The sequence below is a fragment of the Meriones unguiculatus genome, chromosome 7 (genome assembly GCF_030254825.1).
Source record: "Meriones unguiculatus strain TT.TT164.6M chromosome 7, Bangor_MerUng_6.1, whole genome shotgun sequence".
In the NCBI taxonomy this organism is placed as follows: Eukaryota; Metazoa; Chordata; class Mammalia; order Rodentia; family Muridae; genus Meriones; species Meriones unguiculatus.
Genome location: NC_083355.1, coordinates 47,510,014 through 47,536,206, shown reverse-complemented (window position 1 = coordinate 47,536,206; position 26,193 = coordinate 47,510,014). Strand labels below are relative to the sequence as shown.

The 26,193-nt window shown below is 44.5% G+C and overlaps 2 protein-coding genes across 4 annotated transcripts in view; one reads left to right on the top strand and one right to left on the bottom strand.

Annotated features, from left to right (window-relative positions):
- Positions 1–9,072, bottom strand: part of C7H19orf44 (chromosome 7 C19orf44 homolog) — a 25,443-nt gene extending 16,371 nt beyond the window's left edge. For both annotated transcript variants that reach the window (XM_060387361.1, XM_060387362.1), the window contains exons 1-2: positions 8,843–9,072; positions 1,353–2,097 (exon numbers count right to left, since the gene is read on the bottom strand). In XM_060387361.1, coding sequence (XP_060243344.1) covers positions 1,353–2,096 — 744 coding nt within the window. In that variant the 5' untranslated portion in view covers position 2,097; positions 8,843–9,072. The remainder of the gene's footprint in view (positions 1–1,352; positions 2,098–8,842) is intronic.
- On the top strand, positions 9,043–26,193 carry Calr3 (calreticulin 3). Of its 2 annotated transcripts, XM_060387365.1 has the most exons (10): positions 9,091–9,181; positions 9,273–9,374; positions 14,515–14,718; positions 18,193–18,287; positions 22,194–22,382; positions 23,489–23,584; positions 24,234–24,365; positions 24,691–24,783; positions 25,252–25,333; positions 25,498–25,621. In XM_060387365.1, the coding sequence occupies exons 1-9, from the start codon at positions 9,091–9,093 to the stop codon at positions 25,297–25,299; spliced, it is 1,050 nt and encodes a 349-aa protein (XP_060243348.1). In that variant the 3' UTR covers positions 25,300–25,333; positions 25,498–25,621. The 2 variants fall into 2 exon arrangements, with proteins under 2 accessions (XP_021509507.1, XP_060243348.1); XM_021653832.2 differs by lacking the exon at positions 25,252–25,333 and having other exon boundaries at positions 9,043–9,181; positions 25,498–26,193.

Genomic DNA, 26,193 nt, shown 5'->3' with positions numbered 1-26,193 from the left:
AGGTCCTAGTCAGCTGTGGGTCCTACACGCTATGATGTCAGTCCCAGGCAGTGGCCATGGTGATGTACACCTTTGGTCCCAGGAGGCAGAGGCAGGTGGATCTCTGTGAACTGGAGGCTAGCCTAAGTTCCAGGACAGCCATGGCTACACAGAGAGACCCTGTCTGGGGGTGGGGGGAAGGCTAGCTATTAAAACAGTGGCACAAGTGGTTGGAAGTGAACTCTGAACTGACATAATACCTGGGGGTCAGGAAAGTCAGGCTGGAGTAAAATAGCAGCTGTAGCTTTGGTAAACAATGAGGCCAAATGGCCAAAGTGCTGCCAAATACAAAGTGCATGTGTATTCACAACCATGAGCTGTTATCTGTGCTGGGATGGGCTCCGGTCATCAGCTGTCCTTCAGTCATCACTACCCCTGTAAGTAACCCCAATAAACTCATTGCTTCTACAAGTTGGACTTGGTCCTGTTTGTGCTCTCATTTGTCAGTGGTTCCCTATCTGAGGTGAGGAGATGTCTATTCATATCTCCCTGGCAATAGTGTCACACAATAGCTTGCTCCCACAGGCTCGCACTCAGCCAGCTTTCCCTCACAGCCACAGACCACATGTGCACCACCAGTTTACAGTGGGCTAAGCCTCCACATGAGTAAAGACCATTCTTCAAAACATGGCAGTAGGCCAGTCTGATGTGGGCAATCCAACAATTGAGATTTCTTTTTCCCCAGGTGGCTCCTAGTTGTGTCAAGCTGACAAAGCACTCAGGACATCTGGGCAGTGGCAGCTCACACCTTTAATCCCAGCATTCATAAGGCAGAAGTAGGTGAATCTCTGAATTCAAAGCCAGCCTGGTCTCAGAATGAGTTCCAGGCAAGCTGGGGCCACCCAGAGAAACCAAGTCTTGAAAAAAACAAAAACCAAACCAATCAAACAAACTAACAACCCCCCCCCAAAAAAAAACCAAACAAACACCAAACAAAGCTGTATATGTTGGCACGAGCCTGTAATCTCAGCACTTGGGGAGGCAGAGGCAGGAGCTCCTTGAGTTCAAGGCTAGCTTGGTCTATAAAGCGAGTCTAGGACAACAAAGGCTACAGAAAGAAACTGTGTCTCGAAAAACAAAAACAAGGGGGCTGGAGAGATGGCTCAGAGGTTAAGAGCACTGACTGTACTTTCTAAGGGTCCTAAGTTCAATTCCCAGCAAGCCACTCATATGGCTCAAACTATAATGAGAACTAGTGCCCTGTTCTGGCATGCAGGGACACATACAGTCAGAATACTGTATAAATAAATAGACAGATAAATAAATTTTTACAAAGGAAAAGGAAAACAAACAAACACACAAGAATACCTTACCGAGAACAATCTTCCACGGTCACTCCGGCTGACTTTGGTGCTGGTGAGCTCTCTATTTTTATTTGCTTCTTTTTCTCCAGAAGATTCCATCAAGCTTCCGAGCAACATTTTCATTTCTTCCTCATCACTGTCAGGGACATCACACTTTCTGGCAGGTTCTTTTTGTCTGGGCAGCTGAACTTGCTTCCCTTCCCCCACGGCTGGCCTCAGGGACCTAGTTTCAGTGGGCAGCTCCTTCTTCTTCAGAAACCTGCTACCTTTCCCACTTTGCCCATTGCTCTTTGCTACAGAGGTTTTACATATTTGTTTCTGGAAAGTTTTGTGTGGATACTGGGAAGATATAGAAGATGCTGCAGATGTCTTCTTAGGAAGACTCTTCTCACTGCTCAGAGAGTCAGATTCCGTGTCAGTCAAAGCCGAGGATGCCTGCTTCCGCCTCAGGATCTTTGTTTCAATCTGGGCCAGTTTCCTAAGGGCCTCATTGGCTCTGGTCTTAGAGAAGATGGTGGGGGGCCTGAGGTCCAGCCTGGGACCCCTCCCTGGCATGGCCTCCTCTATGGGCATCAAGTATTTCTCATCCATCATTTGGTTTCTCTTTAGGACTCTGCTCTGCCCAGGTGCCTGTTGGCCAAGACTTCGGGCTTGTAAGTTTCGGATCTCTTCCATCCTTGAGCTTTCTAAGAACATATCATTGAAGTCAAAAGCACCACGTGGAGGGCCAATGGGCCTTCTTGTAGAAGCCATTCTAGGAAAACAAAATCATGTTTTTAGTTTTTTTTTTTTTTAAAAGATTTATTTATTTCATGTATATGAGTGTTCAGTCTGCATTTACATCTGCCAGAAGAGGGAATCAGTTCACATTACAGATGGTTGTGAGCCACCATGTGGTTGCTGGGAATTGAACTCATGACCTTTGGAAGAGCAGACAGTGCTCTTAACTGCTGAGCCAACTCTCCAGCCCCCGTGTTTTTAGTTTTTAAAAGTGATTTAATTTAAAAAAAAAACTGTTTTATTTCTTTTCTCTCTTTCTTTCTTTCTTTCTCTCTCTCTCTCTCTCTCTCTTTCTTTCTTTCTTTCTTTCTTTCTTTCTTGAGTAGCCCTGGCTGTCCTGGATTTACTCTATAGACAAGCCCGGCCCACCTCTGAGCGATCTTGCCTGCCTCTGCCTCTCTGAGTGTTGGTATTACAGGCATGTGGCACCATGCCATTATTTTGTTTCAAGACAGGGTTACCCTATGTAGCTTTGGCTGTCCTGGAACTCACTCTGTAGACCACACTGTCCTTTGCCTCCCAAGTGCTGGGATCAAAGGTATATGCCACCACCACCCAGCTAAAAGTATTTATTTTAGTCAACTTTGGAGCCACACACCGTAAATCTCAGTGTTTAGGAGACAAGGCAAGCTGATCTTTATAGACTCAAGGCCAGCCTGGGCAGTGAAACCTTTCCTTTCCCCACTGCTGGCTCCCAGGGACCTAGCTTCAACAGAAACCTCTTCTTCAGAAACTTGCTACATTTCCAACTTTGCCCATTACTCTTTGCCAGCCAGGAAAGGTCTGACCAGCCAACCAAGGGCTATGTGAGTAGACTTTGTCTCTAAAAACAAACACATACATTAATCTCAGCTGTTGTCAATATTTTGTGTGATAGTAATTCATAAGCAATTTCCTCAATCTATCATTTATTTCCTTGGCTCATTCTAATGCAGATACTTTAGAAAAAAATGTTTAAGGAAACACAAAGAATTCTGCCATGCTGGGGGTTACAGATTGCTTCAGAAAAAATACAAAGAGATTCACTTAGCTATTTCGGTTATAAAATAAGTCAACAAAAAATTTGACCACAAAAGGTACTGGAACCAACTGCAAACTCTTAATGATTAAAAAAAATAATAATAATGGGAGAGATTAACTGGCTGAGGCCTACGGTTGGATTACGTATTTATGAGTTAAGTAATTTGTTTCAAACATTACAAGGAGATTCAGATTTAAACAGTCCAAGATTTCTAAGAGCTGAAGCAGAAAAAGAGTTAATTCTGGTAGAACAAAGACTGCAAGATGCATATGTGGATTGAATTGATCCTAAACTTGACTGTGTTTTGGTCATTTTACCTTCAATTCATTCTCCTACTGGGCTCGTTACACAAAGGGAAGATAGTATTATGGAATGGATATTCTTAGCACATAAAGTAGAAAATTAAAGATGTACCTAAAAAAGATTTCTGAATTAGTTATAAAAGGTTAAATAAGACTACATCAATTGTCAGGAATGGGCCTGGCTGCAATTATAGTGCCTCTTACTAATACTGAGATATGTCATTATGGGTAATCAATGAAGATTGGCAAAGAGCTTGCAGTAACTACTTGGGAGAAATTAATAACCAATATTCCTAAAGCAAATGTATACAATTTATAAAAAGAACTAGTTGGATTCTTACACTATTGTAAAGGGAACAGCAATCCCAGAGGCACCAACATTCTATACCGATGCAAACAAGGTGGGACTGGCAGGTTATAAATCAGACAAAATAAGCAAGGTGATCAAAAGCCACATTCTTCAGTTCAGACATCAGAATTATATGCGATCCTTATGGTATTACTGGATTTTCCTGAAACTCTTAGTATAATTACTCACTCTCAATATGCAGAAAGAGTTGTTTTGTATACAGAAACCTGCTGAAGTGATTTCTGATAACTCAGAATTGACTTTGTTATTTATGCAATTGCAACAGGCCATCAGAAGTAGAAACTATCTATTATTATATATTACTCATATTCAATCTCATACAGGTTTGCCAGGTCTTTTGGCATGAGGAAATGAACCAATTACTAATAGGAAATGTGTTAGAAGCCTTGAAATTTCATTAAAAACACCACGTAAACAAAGTTTAAAGAAAAATTTTTCTATCACTTGGCAACAAACCAAAGGGGGAGGAGGGGAAGGTGTTCTATGTGTTCTCAGTATAACCAACCCAACTCCAGTACCAGCTGGGAAAAACCCTAGGGGTACCTAAAGAAATGAAACCTGGCAGATGGTTTGGAAAACAGTTATGTACACCATACCATAGGTACATATTCAGGGTTCCAAAATGGGCAACTGCTTTAAGTTTTGAAAAGGCTGATTCTGTAATTACACATCTGTTGGAAATAATGGCAATTATGCAGCCACCTGCACAAATTAGGATTGATAATGCTCCTGCATATGTGTCCAGTAAGGTGAAGCAGTTCTTTGCATATTATAAAATAAAGCACATTACTGATATATATACACAGGCACACAGGACAGGCAGTTGCAGAAAGAGCCTTTCAGACTTGAAAAGAGATGCTTATTAAACAAAAAGGGAGAGTAAACACCCCCAGGGACAGGCTAAATAATGCTTTAACTCTAAATTTTCTTAATGCTGGTGAAAAGGGAACAACAGCAGCTGAGAGGCACTGGGTTAAAGAAAAAAAAAACGTAGAACTAGAACAACCCATTTATTATAAGGACATGTGACAGCAGAATGGAAACCTGAAATGGTTTTGAGATGGGGGTGTGGTTATGTATCTACAGGGAATGAAAAAATATGGTTACCAACAAAACTTATAAAGATTAGATTTGACCAGGAAAACTAACTGAGACATGAATGTATTTGCATGATAAATGAATCTTATTGGCTACCTGGTTCTCATGATGCAGAAAGGTACCTACAATATTACCTTTAAAATTTGTTTATTTTCAGAGCAAAAGACCAGACAAAAATAATGCAAGTAGCCTAGGTGATTTCAGCTTTCCAGAGTAACTCAGTTACTGTTTCTTCAAGAATCTACACCCAGGGCCTGGAGAGATGGCTCAGAGATTAAGAGCACTGGTTGCTCTTCCAGAGGTCCTGAGTTCAAGTCCCAGCAACCACATGGTGGCCCACAACCATCTATACTGAGATCTGGTGCCCTCTTTTGTCATACAGGCACACATGCAGGCAGAACACTGTTTATATATATAAATAAATCTTAAAAAAAAAAAAAGATTCTACACCCAGGTCAAGTTCAAAAGGACTAGCCCAAATGATCAGCTCCACAGAGACTAGACAGAAAACAGAGAGACTGGACAAAAAAAAACTCAAGAGACTGAACAAAAACCAGAGACTAGACAGAAAAAACATATCAGTGCTTGGCCAATATCCTAATTTTTTAAAAACGGTACCAAAAAAAGATGATTTCCCCCTGGACAATGACAACAACAAAACTTAAGAACATGACACCCCCATTTCCAAGAGATGGGGTGGGGTGTTGTTGGTTGGTTGGTCATGGTAAGGGGAGAAAAAAAGTAAAGGTTAAAAAATCAGGGATCTCTTTTCATTTTCCCCCTCTATGTTTTTCTTTCTTAGGGAAAAGAAAAAGAATAAGGAAAAAAAAAAAGAGGGAGAGGGATATAAGACTACAGAATAAAAGGCAGGTTACTGAATCTACCAGTGTCAAATATTATGTATTGGTATGGATTATTGTATACTGACAGAAATTTAAGGATATTTTATTCAACTTTTGCTTAATGTATTGTACATATGCAGCTCATTTGAAACTGTGGTGTTGTAAAACTCTAGTCTTATGAAAACTATTGCAAACTGTTCAGGATGACTGGAAATGCAATTTAGTAGTTAGCAACCTATAATCTAACTTGTAGTTTTGTTACACATTAGTTTAGTTAATTACAGAAATAAGCTTTATTTAGTCTCTTGTATATGTTTGCAAGGTTAAGTAGATAGTACATAGCTAGACACAAGCAACGTTGCTCCTTAGTCAGATGGACAGATAGGATTATGCACTATATAACGGTAGATAAATAGGTGGTCTTCAAATACTTCAGAGATCTATAGAATATTTTAATAATATAAGGCTTTTCTGAAAGAGAGACACATCTTCTCCTGGCAGCACTTCTAATATACTTCCAAGAAGATGATGGGCATCAAAGAAACACATGGCAGGATAGCCACTGGAGAAAAAAAAACTGTCCTTCAACTGCTGATAGCAGGGTGTCTGAGCAAACTATGAACAAACAGACACTGGAAAATGAACTATCTAATTTTGCAGAGACTAAGTGGTCAGTCCTTCAAAATTCCTGTTTCACATCACAGGAAAACCTGATACTCTGGGCCAGTAGGCTGAAGACTGGATGCCCAAACGACACAGAGAAACCTCTGCTGACAGTCCAGACAGTCAACTGTCTCATTTCTATAGTTCTGGAAGCTGTTTGTTCTATGCTTCCTATATGGTTAGGTATTATTTTTTTCCTTCTAGCGTCTCTGATGAGGTTGAAAACTAGACAGTCATAGTTTTACTATAATCAAGTTTAAGGTCTAGATGTTTTCAAGTTGATAGAAGAAAATGGTTTAGGTACACAACTTCGGACTCAACAGGATAGGATAGAAAATGGAGTATTTTTTCCAAGATTGCCAAATACAAATGGACTGGAAATTGTGAATGTGATCTTACCTGATAATTCTCCTAATTCTTACTGTACATAGTTTATTGATGTTAGGGGAAAGCCAATTTTTTTGAAACAGAAAGGGGGAAATGTTGTGGACGTTTGGTTTATGATAGGTAAACATGTTTTTGTTAAAATTCCAAGTAGGGGGGTTTTAGTTTGTCCACACCTGTGAAGTGTCTTGTGTGGAATGTGGCTTCCCCCAGGTGGAATCAGTTGCATTCTGAGGACTTTGAGGGGTTATAAATATGACAGCCCATATGAAGAAGGCACAGCTGCTGGTTCGACCTGCTGCTGCGTTTGCTGTTTGCTGATTTGCTGGTTACCTGGATTTCTGGATGACTGATATTGGTCACCCTACCCAACAGGAAGTAGCAGAGAGAACTCTACCCCCCTTTCCCCACTAACCTTCTTTCCCTCCTATCTGGTGTTGGGGGGTTGGAAGGGAGGTAGGAGCATTTAATAACCCTAAATAAAGTAGGTTTGTTAATTATTTAGACCAACACTCAGCATTCAGGATGCAAAGGCAGGCAGATCTCTGAGTTTGAGTCTAGTCTGATCTATAGAGTGAGTTGTGAGTTCTAGGACAGCCAGGCCTACACACAGAAACCTTGTCTTGAAAAACTGAAACAACAAAGCCAAAACCAATTATTTTATGGAGATATGTTTGTATGCGTGAGTGTATGTATATGAACCTCATGCATGCAGGAGCCCTCTGAGGTCAGAAGATGTGGGATCCTTGCACCTGGAGTTAGACAGCTGTGAGTGGCATGTGGGTGCTGGGAGTGAAACCCAGGTCCTTTGCAAGAGCGAACAGTAGTCTTAACCATGGACCCATTCTCCAACCACTCTTTTTTATTTTTATTTTTTTTAACACTTGATTGCATTCTACTTATGGTGTGTATTTTTCTATGTGATACATTTGTGTGTGTGTGCATATATGTTTGTATGTGTGGAGGTCAGAGGACAAACAGCAGATCTCTCCACCATGTGTGTTCCTGGAACTGAGCTTGCACTGTTTCCAATACTCCATCAGGCTGGCCCAACACGGCTTCTTTCCAAGAGTCCCTTATCTTACTCTCCTGCATTCAAAATCTCCCATGTGACAGAAAAATCACACTGCCTGCTAGAGTTTGAACAAGGTTGGTCTCCACACACAATAAAGGAAAGAAAAAGATACAGGGCAACAGGCCTGGAGTTACTATCTAAGCTGCAATTCAACTCCAAAGGGGCACACGAGAAACAGAAATGTATGCATATGTTCATAGATCATTCACAAAATACAAAACCCACACACCCAGATGCCTACGAACTACTGAGTGAACCAGGGAAGTGGGGTCCATGCAGAGAGTAGAATATTACTCAACTTTTAAAACACGGACAGGAAAGGTACTGGCTTGGTAGACCCTTGCCCTCAACGACCTGAGTTTATTCCCAGAACCCACATGGTGGAAAATGAGAACTGAGTCCTGCAATTTGTCCTCTGACGACATATAAATAAATAAATGTAAAACCTTTTATTATATGTACTTTTTAAAAAGTTTTAAATAAGGCCTAGCATGGTGGCCCATGCCTTTAATCCCAGCACTCGGGAGGCAGAGGCAGGCCTGGTCTACAAAAAATTCCAGAACGGCCAGGGCTGCACAGAGAAACCATGTCTTGAAAAAAAGAAAAAAAAAAAAAAACAACAACAACAAAAACTTTTTTTTATATATTCATGATCCTGAGGGTGCATGACTTCAATCTCAAGCACTTGGGAAGTGTTGCTGGAGATCAGGAGTTGATGGCTAGTCTCTACAACAGAGGGAGCTCCAGGCCAGCCAGGGCTACCTGAGATGCAGTCCCAAACAATTAACAAAACACACAAAGGAACTAAGCATTCTACACTGCCGCCACTCAGTTTCCTCCCCTTTGTGAACAAACCCTACAGGATCACGTTCCAATGTCCTCCATATGGGGAAACCGAGACGCACAAATGCAGTCCACCTTCCCGCAAATCCCTCCCGAACCCAGGTGTTCACTGTGAGGTCACCTGAGTAGCTGCGTTGGCCTCTTCCCGCCTGGTTTCGGCTTCAAAGCACAGGTCCTAGTATGCGGTTGCCCCAGGAGACCGCGCCAAAGCCTCTAGAGACTACATTTCCCGTCTGCCACCGCGCTCCTCTCGCTAATGAATGCCTCAGGTCACAATTGCGAGGCGTCACGGGAGTTGTAGTTTCTGGGTCACGCCTCGAAGGCGGGACAGACCCATGAGAGCAGAGAGCGGAAGTCGCGCGCGCAGCCATGGCCCTGGCTCACGTGTCTTTCTGGGCCATCTGCGTGCTGCGCGTGGCGTTGGCCACTATTTTCTTCCAAGAGGAGTTTCTAGACGGAGGTGAAGGCTGTGGTGGCTGTTGGCTTGTGTCCACCGTCCGTTTTCTGGACCCCGTGCACTTTGCAACGCTAACCGTTTTGTCTCCCCACAGAGCGCTGGAGGAACCGCTGGGTGCAGTCTACCAATGACTCCCAGTTCGGACAGTTCAGAGTCTCATCAGGAAAGTTCTATGGGCATAAAGAGAAAGACAAAGGTTAGTGTAGAATTGGGAGCAAATAGAGTGGAGTTAGAAACCGCACAGCACCTTGACAGTGTGCTCACCGTTCGAGCCAGGACACTTAAGGCCCATGTAGGCCAAAGAAAACCCAATCGTTAGTTTAAGATTGAGTGGAGGTATTTTGGTTTGTTTTTGAGACAAGTTTATGTAGCCCAAAATGGCCTTAAATCCCAGCAGTCCTCCTGGAGTGTGTGTATGTATTCTTAGTGCTGGCTGGAATGACAGCCAAGGTGCTCAGGAAGTCTCTGCTAGAATGACAACCAGGGTCAACAAGAAAGACTGTTGTGTCATTTTTCAGTAGTTGCCCAAGATCACTTAATGAAAATTGGAACAAGGTTATATACAGTCTGTATTGTACCCAGAGGCTTCGTGAGGCAGGAAAATCACAAGTTCAAAACCAGCCTGGCCAAATAGTTAGCTCTGGGCCGCCCAAAAATACAGCTAGATCATGTCACAAAACAAAGAAGGGGAAAATAAAAATGAAAAATGGGGTCAGGAAGCTGGGTCAGCAGGCAAAGGGGCCTGTGGCCAAGCTTGATGGCCTGAGTTTGATCCTCAGACCTCCCAGGGTGGAAGGAGAGAGTGGGTGCCCACAACATGTCCTCTAGCCTTGGCACATGCCTCAATGCCACAAACTAAATAAATGTAAATTTATTATTTTTTTTTATTTTTGTTTTGTTTGTTTTTTGAGCCAGGGTCTGTATTTAGCCCTGACTGTCCAGCAACTCACTGAGAGCTGCCTGTCCCTTTCTCTGCCTCTTGAGTGCTGGGATTAAAGGCATGCACCACCACAACTGGCTAATAAATGTGTTTGTCTAGCAGGCATGAAGCTCTGGATTCCATTTCCAGTAGAGTATAAATGGGGTGTGGTGCACATTCAAGAGAAAATAGCAAGAGGTTTAGAAAGTCAAGTCATCCTTAGCTACATTACAAGGTCAAGGATATATCAGACCTTGTCTGGAAAAAAAAAGTTGGTTTATCTGAGACAGATTCTCTCAATGGAGTGCAGGCTAACTTTAAACTCCAGGTCCTTCTGCCTCAGTCAGCCCCATGCTTGATTCATAAGTGTGAGTCCCTACGCTGAGAAGTTTTTATTGAAACATCTGTAACAGATGAAATAGCCACAGCTGCTAGTTTACATACTGATACACAGTAGTCCTTTGGATGTTACAAAGAGGTCAAAGGATTGAGAAAGAGACCCAGTGACCCTCTAAGTCTAAAATGTCTACCATCTAGAGCCAGGTTGGGGCTAGTCTTGCTTAGTAAGCACAAACACACAGCACCATAGAAACTGGGAGTGTATGTGGCAGCAGGAGGAAGGGGGAGGGATGAAGTCAGAAGTTGAATTTAGGAGGCTAGTGTGGTGGCACGTGCCTTTAATACCATCGCTCAGGAGACAGAGACAGGAGGATCTCTGTGAGTTTGAGGCCAGCTTGGTCTACAGAGTGACTTCCAGGACAACCAGGGCTACATAGACCCTACATGAAAAAAAAAAAAAAATAACAATAGTAATATACAGTAATTCAGCAACAGAACTCTTCTAGCTTTATGACTGAAGTGGGTGAAAAGAGCTGGTTATGGCATGAGTGAGCTGGAGGATGTGGGTACTGACTGCCCACTATGAATTCTCTTGTCTCCTTTTTGAAGAGTTTGCATCTCACCCAGTTCCCTGCAAACCCTGCTGAGCAGCAGACCTATTGCCTGAGGCTCTGGGAATCTGGCTTTTACCCCTGCATGGTTCCCGGGGACAATGACTTAGTAGTCACAGATGGAAAGATTTGAGGAATTCAGATGGGTAGGAGGTGACAGGAAAGAACAGGGTGCCTAGACACAGAAGTGGGGAATTATGTGACTTGGGATCCCCTGGCTGCTGAGGGAGGTGTGGAATGGGGGCTCTGAAGTCCATGAGAAAAAGGAAGGAGAGAAAGAGATAGGGGAGTGGGGAGCCGGCTTGGAGTTGAGGCTTAGACATCTGTGTAGATAATAAGTTTGGGCTGTTGAGATGGCTCAGTGGGCAAAGGAGCTTGCCACCAAGCCTGACTCTGGAGTTTGAACCCTGGGACTACATGGTGGGAGGAGATACCTGATTCTCACAAGTTGTAATCTGACCCTCACATATTCTGTGGCACATATTTCCTTCACCCTAACAGAATACAAAACAAATAAATATAATTTAAAAGATTCAAAGACCTTTGATCCCAGTACATGGAAAGCAGAGGTAGGCAGATATCTTTGAGTTCCAGGACAGCCAGGGTTATGTAGAAAGACAAACAAAAAGAAAGAAAATACCACACTTACATTTTTGGAGAATTTAGGGTTGTTTGATTGGTTGCTTGATTTGTTGTTTATTTTAGTCTCACTGTGTAGTTCTGATTGGCCTGAACTTGCTGTGTAGACAAGTCTTGTTTCAAACTCATGGAGATTGGCCTGTCTCTACCCCCCCAGTTCTGGGATTAAGACACAAGCCATTTCTCCCAGCCACGTTGGTCTTGGTGTGTGTAGGTTGTTTTTTTTTTTAATATTTTAAATTATTTTATTCATGTGTAGAATATTTTGCCTGGTTGTCTGTTTATCAACTGTGTAGTGTGTGAGGTAGTCAGAAGAGGGCACTGGATCCCCTGAAACTGGAGTTACAGACAGTTGTAAGTCACCATGTGGGTGCTGGGACTCAATCCTAGGTCCTCTGCAAGAGCAGGCAGTGCTCTTAACTGCTCAGCCATATCTCAGGCCCTGTTTTTGCTTTTCTGTGACAGGGTCTCAATATGTATCCCCAACTGGCCTGGGGATTCACCATCTATGTGCCTCAGCCTACAGAATGCTAGGATGAAACACATACTAGTACTGTTAAGTCACCTTCGGGTGACAAGGGAGAAAAGAAATACATTTGGAATTATCCGTTATGACTCATACCTGTCATAGGAGCATTCTGGGGGGATAAGGAGTACACAGTCTTTTGTGTTTTGTTTTTCAAGACAGGGTTTCTCTGTGTAGTTGTGGCTGTCCTAGACCAGGCTGGCCTCCAACTCAGAGATCCACCTGTCTCCAGAGTGCTGGGATTATAGACATGCACTACCATGCCTGGCCTTACAAGGTCATTCTTGCTGTGCTGGCTGGTTTTATGTCAGTTTGACACAAGCTTGGGTTACCTAAGACTGTGGAACCGCAACTGAAAGAAATGCCTCTGCAGAGGAGCCTGTAAGACTTTTGCTTACTCAGTGACTCCTTGTGGGAAGTCCCACTCACTGTCAACAATACCTCTCTGGGCTGTGATCTGGCTTCTATAGGAAAGCAGGCTGAGCAAGCCATGGGGAACAACCAGTGAGCAGAACTCCTCCACGGTTCTACACCAGCTCCTGCCCTGACTTCCCTTCCTGATGGAGCTGTACGATGAAATAAACCCTTTCCTCCTTGCATTTAATCATACTGTTTATCATAGCAGTAAAACTCTAAAACTTGGCTAAATAGAGAGTTAGAGTTTTAGGCCAACCTGGGCTGTATGATATATGAGACCCTGTCTCAGGAAAAAAAAAGAAAAAGTAGTGTTTTGTTTTTTTTCAGTAGCTATACAGCCTTCATTGTATATTCTTGCCCCATCGAAGTTAAGGCAGCAAGCTGGATATGGTAACAGATCTCTGAGTTCAAGGCCAGCCTGGTCTACAAAGGGAGTCCAGTCCAGGACAGCCAAAGCTACACAGAGAAACCCTATCTCAAAATACCAAAAAGGGTGGCGGTGGTGAGTTCAGTACCAGCCTGGTCTACAGAGCAAGTTCCAGGACAGCCAGAGAAACCCTGACTTGTAAAAACCAAAACCAAAAATCAAAGGCACAAAGGCAAGCAATCAAAATACTAAAAAAAAAAAAAAAAGAGAGAGAGAGAGAGCGAGAGAAATTAAGGAAGCAAAATTAAACTTACACATTACATCTGGAGGTGTGTATATGGTATAAATGTGTGTGTGCAGGTGGGCACACCCACAGGTGACTGAAGAGACCAGAGAGGACACCTGGTGTCTGCTGTCAGGCTCTCTCACCGCCTTATTCCTTTAAGAAAGACTCTCTCGGGGGCTGGAGAGATGGTTTAGAGGTTAAGAGCACTGGTTGCCCTTCCAGAGGTCCTGAGTTCAATTTCCGGCAACCACATGGTGGCTCACAACCATCTACAATGAGATTTGGTACCCTCTTCTGGCTTGCACACATACATTCAGGCAGAATACTGTATACATAATAAGTAAATAAATCTTTAAAAAAAAAAAAGGCTCTCTCAATGAATGTGGTATTTGGGTGGTGGCCGTCCACCCCTCCCCCATGGGCAGTGAAGGTAACAGGCATGTGTAGCCACACCTAGCTTTTTTTATTAATTTATTTTTTTATATTTATTATATAATTTATATTTAAAGTTTATTCACTTTGTATTCCCGCTGGAGCCCCCTTACTCCTCCCCTCCCAAGCCCATCCTTCCTCTTCTCCTCCCATGCCCCTCCCCAAGTCCACGGATAGGGGAGGTCCTCCTCCCCTTCCCTCTGACCCTGGCTTATCAGGTCTCATCAGGACTGGCTGCGTTGTCTTCCTCTGTGGCCTGGCAAGGCTGCTCCCCCCTCAGGGGGAGGCACACTTATCTTTTTAAAGGTGTTTTGTTTGTTTGTTTTCTTTTTAAAGTTTTTAGGTGAATCCTGGGGATTGAAACTCTTGCTGCTACCTCAGTGAGGACTCTTACACTCTTAGCCATTCTGTAGTCCCTGATCTTTAAGTGTGTGTGTGTGTGTGTGTGTATACACATGCTAAAAAACAATTGACAGCATGTGAGAATCGGTTCTCTTCTTCCATCAAGCTCAGACTTGGCAGCAAGCACCTTGACCTGCTGAGCTATCTTATGGGTATGCTGTGTTGCTTTTGAGACAGGGGTTCATGTAGCCCAGGCTAACATCAAATTGCCATGCAGCTGGCCCTAGCAAAGGTTGTCTGTTAAGCACAAAGGCACTGAGTTTGTAAAGTGTAGGTTCTTCCCATTTGGGAGTGGCACTCCGTGGGACTGCCTTGTGCACAGTGGTCATCACATGAATTGAGGTCTTGCAGGCTGTCAGGTGCAATGTTGGCCTGACTCATGCACTTTCTATTGGAAGGCCTGCAGACAACCCAGAACAGCCGATTCTATGCCATCTCAGCTCGCTTCAAGCCATTCAGCAACAAAGGGAAGAGCCTGGTAATCCAGTACACGGTGAAGCATGAGCAGAAGATGGACTGCGGCGGTGGCTACATCAAGGTGTTCCCCTCTGACCTAGATCAGAAGAATATGAATGGAAAGTCTCAGTACTACATCATGTTTGGTGAGTTCAGCAGGGAAGGAGGCCAAGTGTTTCCAACACTACACTGCAGAGGGGACCAAGCACTGTTAAACCAACCAATGCAGGCTGAGCATTGTTGGGCATAAGAATCAAAAAGCCAAAGGTCTCAGAATCTGAACTTGGATTTAAAACAAAAATATTGTTCATTCATGTGACTGCGTGTGCACCTGCCTGGGTGAGAGTTTATCTTTGCAGATGACTGAGGAGATGGGAAGAGTTGGTCTGTTCCCCCTGAACTGGAATTCCAGGTGTTTGTCAGCTGTCAGGCAGGTGCTGGGAACAGAACCCAGGTCCTCTGCAAGAGCAGCCGGCGCTCTTCACAGCTGTGCCATCTCTGCAGCTGCAGTAACCTGAGGGAGTTGGTTCTTTCCATCCTTCACCATTTGAGTTCTGAGAATTGAAGTCAGACCTTTGTGCCTGATGGCAAGCACCTTTATTTGCTAAGCTATCTCTCACTGGTCCTAAACATGGCTGTGTTGGATGTGAAACCCAGGGCCTTGTAAACACTAACACTGAGCCGCAGCCTCAGCCCTGAAACTTGTTGAGTATATACCTGCATTCATATACATACATTTTTTTTTTAATTTGTTTGTTTTGAGATAGGGTCACTTTCTGTAGTCTTGGCTTTCCTGGAACTATGCAATCCAGGCTGACCTTTAATTCACAGTGATCCTCCTGTCTCTGCATCTCCAAGTGCTGGGATTAAAGGTGTATGCCACCACACCTGGCCAGAAAAATATACATTTTTAAGAGTGTGAGATATTAGTGCTGCACAGCACCTAGGAGAAGAGGCAGAAAGTTTGAGAGAGTGGCAGCAACCTGGCCAAATAACAAGAGCTTGCCTCCAGAGATTCGAAACACTGATAAAGTTTGGGATTTCAGTGGGGACACTGGGCAGATGAAGTCAACAGATATATCCCAAAGTGACAAACTCTGGCCTCTGAAACATGTCCGGATTGTCAAGTAAGGGATGGTGGACTTTCTCCTTACTTCTAAAAGTGTTGTAGAACTTAAAAGACTTGAAGAGTGGGCTTGGGCTCAGCTCAGTTGCTAGATGCTTGCCTAGAGTACCAGAAGCTCTGGGTTCCATCCCAAGCACACATAACACAGGTGTCATCCCCATGTAGTGGGGCTTTTCATGGACTGGCCTGAGATATAAATAATGCGGGCTTCTAGTATAGTTATAAGCTTAGGCCTTTCGCTGGGGCAGTCTCCTCTCTGCTCTATCCTGTGTCTGCATCCCAACTTCCCCCTCCCTTCCCCCACCCTATCCCATTCCCATATCATTCTCCTTGTGTCCCTCTCTGCCTAGAAGTTCCACTCTCATGCTTCCTGTCCTAGATATTGGCTGTCAGGTCTTTACAGTAAAACAACACCAGACTGTTTTCTTAGATCGCCTGTAGGGATGTTACAAATAGGAAGCCAGTGATGGGCCATAGAAATGACAGTACTGTCAGCACTTAGCTCTCTGCCAGGTATGGTACTAAGATGAAATGAAAATCCTGCCAGCACCTGGCTTTTTGCCAGGTACAGAATTAATAATTGAAAATACAGGGTCACACTTTCATGCAAAGTAAGGATATTTACCCCAACAATCCTAGCTCTTGGGAGGTGGAGGCAGAAGATCAGAAGTTTGAGGGCAGCCTGGGCTACAATGGTACCCTGTCTCAAAACCTCCCCAAAATGTAGAAAATAAAACATAGCCTGGGGAGGTGGCTCAGTGTGGTAACTATTTAAGTTCAGATCCCCAGAACCGACATTTAAAGCCGGACGAGGCTGTGTGCACCTGCATTTCCCACACTCGGAGCAAGAAACCTGCAGAATCTAGGTTGTCCACTCTAGCTGAAAAGAGCAGCTTCTGGCAACTGATAGAGAACACCTGAAGTGTTGTTCTGCCCACACATGCCTGTGTGCACACGTGCACAGTACCCCGAAATGAAATGAATTTGCCGGGCCCTGCGGTAGCCCTGGGAGCAGTAGCAGTGCGCACTAGCTGGCTGCCGTGAGGCCGCTGCTTCCATTCCTACCACTGTAAAAACCAAAAACACAAAGTAGCACAAATACCCTTGTTCTCTTTGTGCTTTTTAAAAAATTTATCATTTCATCTGTTGTTCGTTTATTGAGACATGGTTTTTCCATATAGTCCTGGCTTTCCTGGAACTCACCCTGTAGACCAGGCTGGCCTCAAACTCAGAGATCCTCCTGCCGCTGCCTCTTGAGTGCTGGGATTAAAAGTCTGAGCTGACTTTATTTCTCATTTTTAAGAACATGTATATTTAGGGGCTGTAAAGACAGTTCAGTGGGTAACAGCACTTTCTGCTCTTGCAGAAATCCTAGTTCAGTTCTCAGCACCAGAGCTGGGTGGTTCACTGCTACCTCTAACTCTAGATCCAGAGATTTCTGACTTCTTTTTGGCACAAAAGAAGTGCCAAAAGAAGTGCCTTGCATGTACATATACACATACACAAAGAAAGAGAGAGTCACACAAAATAGTTGTTTTTTTTTTTTTTTTTGATTTATTTATTAGTGCTCTGCCTGCATACATGCCTACACACCAGAAGAGGGCACCAGATCTCATTATAAATGGCTATTAGCCACCATGTGGTTGCTGGGAATTTAACTCAGGACCTTTGGAAGAGCAGCCAGTGCTCTTAACCGCTGAGCCATCTCTCCAGCTCCCACAGAAGTCTTTTAAAAAATTATTTATTGTGGGGTAGTTGTGGTACACACCTTTAATCCCAACACTCAGGAGCCAGAGGCAGGCACATCTCTTGAGTTTGAGGCCAGCCTGGTCTACAGAGTGAGTTCCAGGGCAGTCAGAGCAACACAGAGAAACCATGTCTCAAAACACCAAAAAATACATATATATATATATATATATATATATATATATATATATATATATATATATATGTATACACTTTTATAATTACATAATTTTAATAATAATTTTATTGTTGTTATTACTATTATTATTTGTGCAAGGCATGCGTGTACTATGGTGCACATATGGAAGTCAGAGGACAAGGAGCAGGAGTCGGCTCTTTCCTTTCACCTTATGGTTTCCAGGGATAGAACTCAAGTCTTCAGCCTGGGTGGCAGTGACGTTACCTTTTCTGAGCCGCCTCTCGAGCTCATTGTTTTGCTCTTGAGACAGGTATTCGATGTTTTGCCCGGCTGGCCTAGGGTCAGCTGTCTTCCCACCTCAGCCTCCCAGTCCTGTAGTCACAGGAGTTTGACACTGCCCAGTGGGATTCACAGTTGGGTCCAAGGTGATGTTAGCAGGAAAAAGCTGGTCAACAGAGCTTTGTTGCAGTGTCTACTGGTACAGTCAGGGCACCCCCAGACAGACATGGTGGTGGTTCTCATATTTAGGAGGGATGATTGGCCTAGTGTTTCTCTTTGCCGATACAGTCTGGAAGAAAACTGAGAGTGGTTTTTTTTTTTTTTCGGTAGGACCTGATATTTGTGGATTTGATGTTAAGAAAGTTCATGTCATCTTATATTTCAAGAATCAGTATCATGCAAACAAGAAGCCAATCAGATGCAAGGTGAGTGCCCTAATATCATAGTGAGTTCTCTCTGCCTGCTCCTCAACCCTTCCTCTCTCCCTCCATGTCTCCCATTCCCCCTCCATTTCTTTCCCTCCTTTTTATTTCTTTTTTTTTAAAGATTTTATTTTATTTTATGTATATGAGTGTTCTATCTGCATTTACACCTGTCAGAAGAGGGAATCAGTTCACATTATAGATAGTTGTGAGCCACCATGTGGGTGCTGGGAATTGAACTCATGACCTTTGGAAGAGCAGACAGTGCTCTTAACCCCTGAGCCATCTCTCCAGCCCTCCTTTTTATTTATTTCTTTACTTCTCTCCTTACCTTCCCTTTTTATTTTTAAATGTTATTTTAATACTTTCATTACTTGTGTGTGCATGTGAGTGCGGTACCCCAGAGGCCAGAAGAGGGCACTGAGTACTTGGAGCTGCCTGACGTGGGTGCTGCAAACCATTCTCTGGTCCCTGTGAGAGCCACCTCTCCAGCTCCCACTTCTTTATCTTCTTTAATTCATCTCACTGCATGATCCAGATGGCCTCACACCCTGTGATCCTCCTGCTTCAGACTCACACATGTGCCTGTGCTTCTTGCCTGATGAATGGGAAAAAGGCTGGGCATGGTGGCTCACCCCTAAGCAGAAAGGCCATAGCTTCCAAGTTAGGCTGTCTTAATATTTTCCTCCGTTTTCTTAGTCTTTGGTCTATTGCTGTGAAGAGACAAGACCAAGGCAACTCTTATAAAAGAAAACATTTAATTGGGGCTTGTTTACAGTTTCAGAGGTTTAGTTCGTTATCAGCACGGTGGGAACATGGCAGCACACAGGCAGGCAGAGTGCTGGAGAAGGAGCTGAGAGTTCTATACCCTGATCTGTAGGCAGGGAGGAGAGACAACCACTGGGCTTGGCTTAGGCTTTTGAAACCTCAAAGCCTTTACCCAGTAAGACACTTCCTCCAAGAAGGCCACACCTTCTAATCCTTTCAAAGAATTCGACCTTCTGGTGACTAACTATTCAAATATATAAAGGTATGGGGGCCATTTTTATTCAAGCCTCCACATCTGCTGAACTAACCTATAACCTTTGTATTCAACCTCACTCAGATTTTAGGACAAATAAAGAGACCCAGGCATAGTGGCACAAGCCTTTAATTCCAGCACTAGGAACACAGAGGCAGGAGGATCTCTGATTTTGAAGCTAGCCTGGTCAGGGTCTCATAGAGAGACCCTGTCTCAAAAAAATGAGAGAGAGATGAGAGAATATGCCAGACTTACTTTTGGTCTTGAACCACACATGTAAATGACTATAAAGCAATGGGCAGAAATGCCTTTGCACATACTCAGCCCCAGAACATGTTTCTTTATTTTGAGACAAGGTTTCTCTGTGTAGTCCTGGCTGTCCTGGAATTCACTCTATAGACCAGGCTGGCCTTGAACTCAGAGATTTGCCTGCCTCTGCCTCCAAAGTGCCAGCCGCTAGCATTGGACTTTGGTTTGGCTTTTAAGAGAGACACTTGGGGCTGGAGCGATGGCTCAGGTTAAGAAAATTGGCTGTACTTCCAAAGGTCCTGAGTTTCAATTCCCATCAACCACTCTATAATGAGAGCTGGTGTCCTCTTCTGGCAGTAAGCACACATGCAGGCACACAAGAGACAGATACCAGCATAAAGGCAGGTTGAAACATGCTGTTGGAACAGGCTACTTAGACAGCCAGCCCAGTGACTTGAGTGCACTGCCTCTGTGGAAGTCTGTCAGACAAGTAGCCTCAGCTCCTGGTCTGCACACACGGACATGTATACACACAGAAAAAAGAAATGCACAGGAACTGGAAAGAGAGCTTACCTCAGTGGGTAAGTGCACTGGCTGCTCAAGAAGAGAACCTGGGTTTGATTCCAGCTCATATGGGGAGACCACAACTTGTAATTCCCAATCCAGAGTTCAGATGAAATTCTTCTGACTTCCACAGGCACCAAGCAGGAATTATTTGCTCATTGGCAGAGTCTCATTCTGCAGCCCTGGCTAGCTTGGAACTCTTAGTAAAGACTAGGGTGGAGACCAGGATGTCCTTTCTCTGCCTCCCGAGAGGTGTGCACCACCACACCTAGGAGAAGAACGGTTTTCAGTCAGCTGTCCAAGCCTGCTTTCTGTGTACTAATTTAAAAAGCATTTCTGTGTTCTGTCTACTCAAAGGCAGAGAAAATTTGCCAAGAATGTGAGAACATGAAATCAGGTGTGGCATTGTGAGTCAAGTTGGGGGCTCTCCAGCCACATGTCCCAGAATGGTTTTTGCCAGCCTAATTATCACGGGCTTTCCCCTACAACCTGCTACAAGAGCGTGCTCCTCTGCTTGCTTCTCAAATCAGCAAGGAGCTAGTGAGAGTGAAGAGCCCTGCTAGAAGCTGAAGAGAAGAGCAAGAGAAATGACTCCGCTTGTAGAGGACCCACTCTCAGATCTCACCACACATGTCAGCTCACAACTGCTTTACTCACCCACGTGGAATCCAGTGCCCTCTTCCAGCCTCTACACGTGTGCATACGCGCACACATACACATTTAATAAAAATAGAATCTCAGAATGAGGGCTTCGCAAGATGACTCAGTAAACCACCAAACTTAACCTGAATTTGAACTCTGGAACCTACATGATGAAAAGTGTGGTTCTGCTCTGACTTCCATGCTCCCAGGATTACACAGGCATGTGTGTGCATACACAGGCATATATAGTTTTAAGGATTCTTCAAATCTGAGGACTAGGTTTCCAGCCCAGATTCTGATGCTGGAAGTTTCACTGGCTCCCAGCTTCCTGTCCAGGTTCATAGTGGAGAATTTCTCAGTTTTGAAAACCTGGAAGTGGGGTAGTGAGATGGTACAGTGGGTAAGATGGCTTGCTGCCAAGTCTGAAGACCTGAGATCGATTCTGGGACCTACAGGGTAGAAGGACAAAACCCAAAAGTTGTCCTTTGACCTCCACCCACTGAATGAAATCTAGCCAGGCATGGTGACACAGCTTTAATCTCAGCATTCAGGATGAAGAGGCAGTTAGATCTCTGAGTTTAATTCCAGCTTTGTCTACAGAGTGAGTTCCAGGATAGCCAAGGCTACACAGAGAAACTCTGTCTCAAAAAAACAACACCCCCCCCAAAATCTCAGGGGATGTCACCCTAGTGTGGTGACTCACAACTGAACCCCACTGTTCAGAGGCTGAAGCAGGAGGAGTCACGAGTTGGAGATGTGTGGAGTGAACAAGCCTGAGGACCCGGGTTTAACCTCAACCTGTAAACCCAGGGCCGGGGCTATGTGGTAAGGAGATAGTCAGTCTAGTCAAGCTGTTGAGCTCCAGGTTTGCTGAGAGACCCTGTGTGTAAAAATAGCAAGCAGCGATGATGGGATAAAGCCAACATCAGCCTCTGGCCTCCACACAAATGCACACAGAACAAACACATTTGCTGGCTTCTTATGTAGTTGAAAATAACCCTGAACTCCTGACTCCCCTGCCTCTTATTTCCCAAGCGCTGGCCTTACAGATTGAGCCACTACCAACCTGTTGTTTTGGATATTAAGACAGGGGTTCTGCACTGTAGCCCAGGCTGGCCAGAGACCCACCATTTCCCTGCTTCAACCTCCCAAATGCTAGGAGTTGAGGCCTGTGCGACCCCTGACACACCTAGGTTTGTTTTGTCCTCCCCCTGAAACACAAACACGCGCGCGCGTGTGCATGTGTATGTCTCCATTGGAGGACAACTTGAAGTCATTTCTCTCCTTTTACCAATGTGGGTCCTGCAGATTTGAACTCAGGTAGCCAAGCTTGGTGGCAAGTGCCTTTGCCCACTGAGCTGTCTCCTGTCCCTAGTTCCTGTTTTAAAAATACACATAAAATAAAAGAATACTTCACTGTGGCCTTTGTGCAGGTTGATGGCTTCACGCATCTCTACACCCTGATCTTAAGGCCAGATCTTTCTTATGAGGTAAAAGTTGATGGCCAATCCATTGAATCTGGCAGCATTGAATATGACTGGAACCTGACATCACTGAAGAATATGGAAAAGACACCCTCAGAGTCCAGGGACTGGGATCAAGTGGAAGGCAGCAAAGCCCAGGTAGGTGAGCTGCAGCCTCAAGTGTGGTGAGAGAGCCCTTCCCCAGAATCTGCTTGCACTGTAGCCCCTGCCCACCCAGACCACACATGCTGAGGCCTGGACACATTTCAAGGTACTACAAAAACAATTGGTTTTGTTTTTTGAGACAGGGTTTCTCTGTGTAGTCTTGGCTGTCTTAGAACTCACTCTGTAGACACAGCTGACCTCAAACCCAGAGATCCACCTGTCTCTGGCTCCTGAGTGCTGAGATTAAAGGCATGTGCCACTACCTAGCTATAAAAACAATTTTAATAGAGTTTGTTTGCTTGGTTTTGACACAGGGTCTCTCTATGTAGCCCTGGCTGACCTGGAACTCACTTTGTAGACCAGACTAGCCTTGAACTCACAGAGATCTGCCTGCCTCTACCTCCCAAGTGCTGGGATTACAGGCTTCGAGACATTTTCTTAATTGAGACTCCCTTCTTTCAGATAGTTCTATCTTGTGTCAAGTTGACATAAAACTATCCAACACACTTAGAGACCACTGCAGTGATAAGAAAGGGGATCATGACAGGGGTTACAGACCTCCCCTGCTAATCTGTTTCTAAGTATTTCCTGTTTAGATGCTAGTGCCCACCATCTTCTGTAGGCCATCTGAGCTCTGTCCCAGCCCCACCAAGCATGTGTGCTCCCTAGGTTTCCCCTACAACCTACACTAAAGAATTTCCAATCAGGGCATGGTGTCACACACCTGTAATCCCAGCACTCAGGGAGGCAGATGCAGGTGGATCACTGTGAGGCCAGCCTGGTCTACAAAGCAAGTCCAGGACAGCCAAGGCTACGCAGAGGAACCTTGTCTCGAAAAACAAAACAAAACAAAAAGAAAAGAAACAAAAACATTCCTGGGGGTGGCAAGATGGCTCAGCAAGAAAAGGTGCTTGCTGCCAATCAATGAGGACCCAACTTTGATCCCTTCCACATGGTGGAAGGAAGAGAACTGATTCCAGCAAGTTGTCTTCTGACCTCTACATGTGCACAAATGCATAATAGAAGTAATAAACATATTTTACAAAGATGTCCTTTTTACCAGTGTGCCCCTGGCATTATGCTTTTCTTTCTCTCTGAAGGACTGGGAAAAGCACTTTCTGGATGCAGGCGCCAGCAAGCCGAGCGACTGGAACAGTGAGCTGGATGGGGACTGGCTGCAGAAGCCACCATATGAGGTATGTGGCTTCTTCCAGCAATGAGTCTGGATCCTTGGGGTGGCCCCTGTCCTTGTCCCACTTGTGCTGTTAGAAAAGATATTCTTGGCGTCACACAAAGTAAGAGTGACCTGGCAAGGCAGTTTCTTCTTGTAAAAAAGATAAGCCATGACTCAAAGCTGCTAGCAAACACATGGGTGGGAAGTTCATTTAGTTTTTGTTCTAATGCGGATGGTAACTGTGTTACAGGAGGTTGACCATACAGTTTTTTGAAGTTTGCTACTTTTGAAAAAGGAAATGAAAAGGGAATGAAGGAGAGGGGAAAGGATAGATTGCTGCAGTCTGTCAGAAATTGGGGGCAGGTGCTAAATATATATATTTGTTGTTGTTGTTACTGTTGTTTTGTTGGGTTTTTTTGAGGCAGGGTTTCTCTGTGTAGGAGCCCTGGCTGTTCTGGACTTGCTTTGTACATCAAGCTAGCTTCAATCTCAGAGATTCCCGGTCTCTGCATTCTGAGCACTGGGGCTAAAGGCGTGTGCCACCATGCCTAGCTAAATTTTTCTTTTTTAATTAAGTCAGGGAGGCTATCCACCTTTGATGGGGGGAGAAAAACCGAATAAAGCATATCCCATACCTGTGCTCCCAGCCTGGCTAGTGTCTGCTTTTGCAGGATGGCCTGAGAGCCGAGGGCATCGACGGAGATGTGTGGCTCCACCAGAAGATGAGGCCTGCCAGCTACCTGACGCAGTATGACCTCTCTGAATTTGAGAACATCGGTGCCATTGGTCTGGAGCTGTGGCAGGTGACCTGGCTTTAAGTAACTCTGGGATGGACCTTGCTGTGTAGCCCAGGCTGGCCTTGAATTCGTGATTTTCTTGCAGTAGGGGTGAGCTCGGTCTTCTGCAGTCCCAGCTATCTCCCAGTTGATACCCACTACCCACTCTTAGGGGCTAGCAATGTAAACCAGGTCCTCCTGCATACTAAGAATGTACCTTACCTATGAGCCAGCCTGAGCCACAGTCTGCCAATGACAGCTGGTCATGGATGTGGTACTGAGTTAAGTGCTGCTGCCCATGAGAAAAAGTTATATATCTCCCACCACCAGAGAAGGCCTGTTCCATCCACAGGTGAGATCTGGAACCATCTTTGATAATTTCCTGATCACGGACGATGAAGAATATGCAGAGAAGTTTGGCAAGGCCACTTGGGGGGAAACTAAGGTAGGCATAAACTACGAACTCACTTTTTGCTTGAGACAAGGGTTCACTATGTAGACCTGACTGACCATGAACTATTAAAGATGTGCCTCCTTAGTGCTGGGATTAAGACATGTGCCACCAGGCTCGGCTTTCTTTTTTTCTTATCTGTAATTATGTGTCTGTGCACATGAGTTCAGGGACCACAGAGGCCATAAGATGGCATTGGCTCTCTCGGAGCTGCAGTCATACCAGTTGTGAGTTGCCTACAGTGGGTGCTGAGGACTGAGCCCAGGTCCTCCAAAAGAGGAGAGTTTATAAGCCATACCCTTAGCACTTGTTTTTTTGAGAGGGAAGAGTCTTTGTATAGCTTTGGCTGCCGTGGAATTCACTATGCCACAGTAAGGGAATTCATTCTTTGTTTCCCAAGTGTTGGATCACAGGTGTATTCCAGCACCCCTGTCTACAGTAGTTACTTTTATCTATTTATAGACAGGGGTTACCAGACTGGCTTTAACCTTGCTGCATAATCAAGAGTGACCTTGGACTAATGATTTCTGGGCCTGTATGCCAGGTGCGTACCACCATGGCTTGGTTTTTCTGTGCTGGCTATTGAGTCCAGTGCCAGGCAAGCATTACCAATTGAGCTACAAGTACTCTACCACCTGAGCTATAAGCACTTTATTGTATGAGCCCCAACCCCAGTTCCAGCTGTTTTATTTTTGTCCCTTCCTCCAGGGTCCAGAAAAAGAGATGGATGCCATACAGGCCAAGGAAGAAGTGAAAAAAGCCCGTGAGGAAGATGAGGAGCTGCTGATAGGGAAGTTTCACAGGCACAACCATTTCAGCAGATTCCACAGGCAGGGTGAGCTGTAGTCATCCCCACTCTGCGTGGCAATGACTGGCCCAGCCTCACCCTACTTTAATATACATATGAATGATCACATGACTGCATGGTCATTTGTCCATGAGAGACCAAAGGATTAAAAATCTGTGGCTATTATTTTAAAGTTTAAAGCACAAGCCTGAACTAAGGCCAGCCAAGTGGAGACATGTCCAGCCACCTTCAGGGAAGAACTAGCCTCAATGCCCTGAGGGGAAAAATTAGCTTTTCTGCATTCTTTCCTGCCCACTAGAGATACAGTTACTAGGAAACTAGCCCATCCCCCTAGGGAGAGACACCAGACCATTAATGTTTTGGGAGCCTTCCTATAGCCAATCAGTTCAAAATGCAACATCCCCTTTTGTGTCTTGACCAATAGATGCTTGCCAGGCAGGAATCCCCCTGCTTTGGGCATGCTGGGAGGGACTGGACTCTTTAAATCACCCAACTAACCTGAGCATGAGGCTCCCGGCTCTCACCACTTCGGTGGTGAGTGTGTATGAGCCCAAGCTGCAGCTTGTAATAAAAAGATCCTCATGTGTTTTACAACA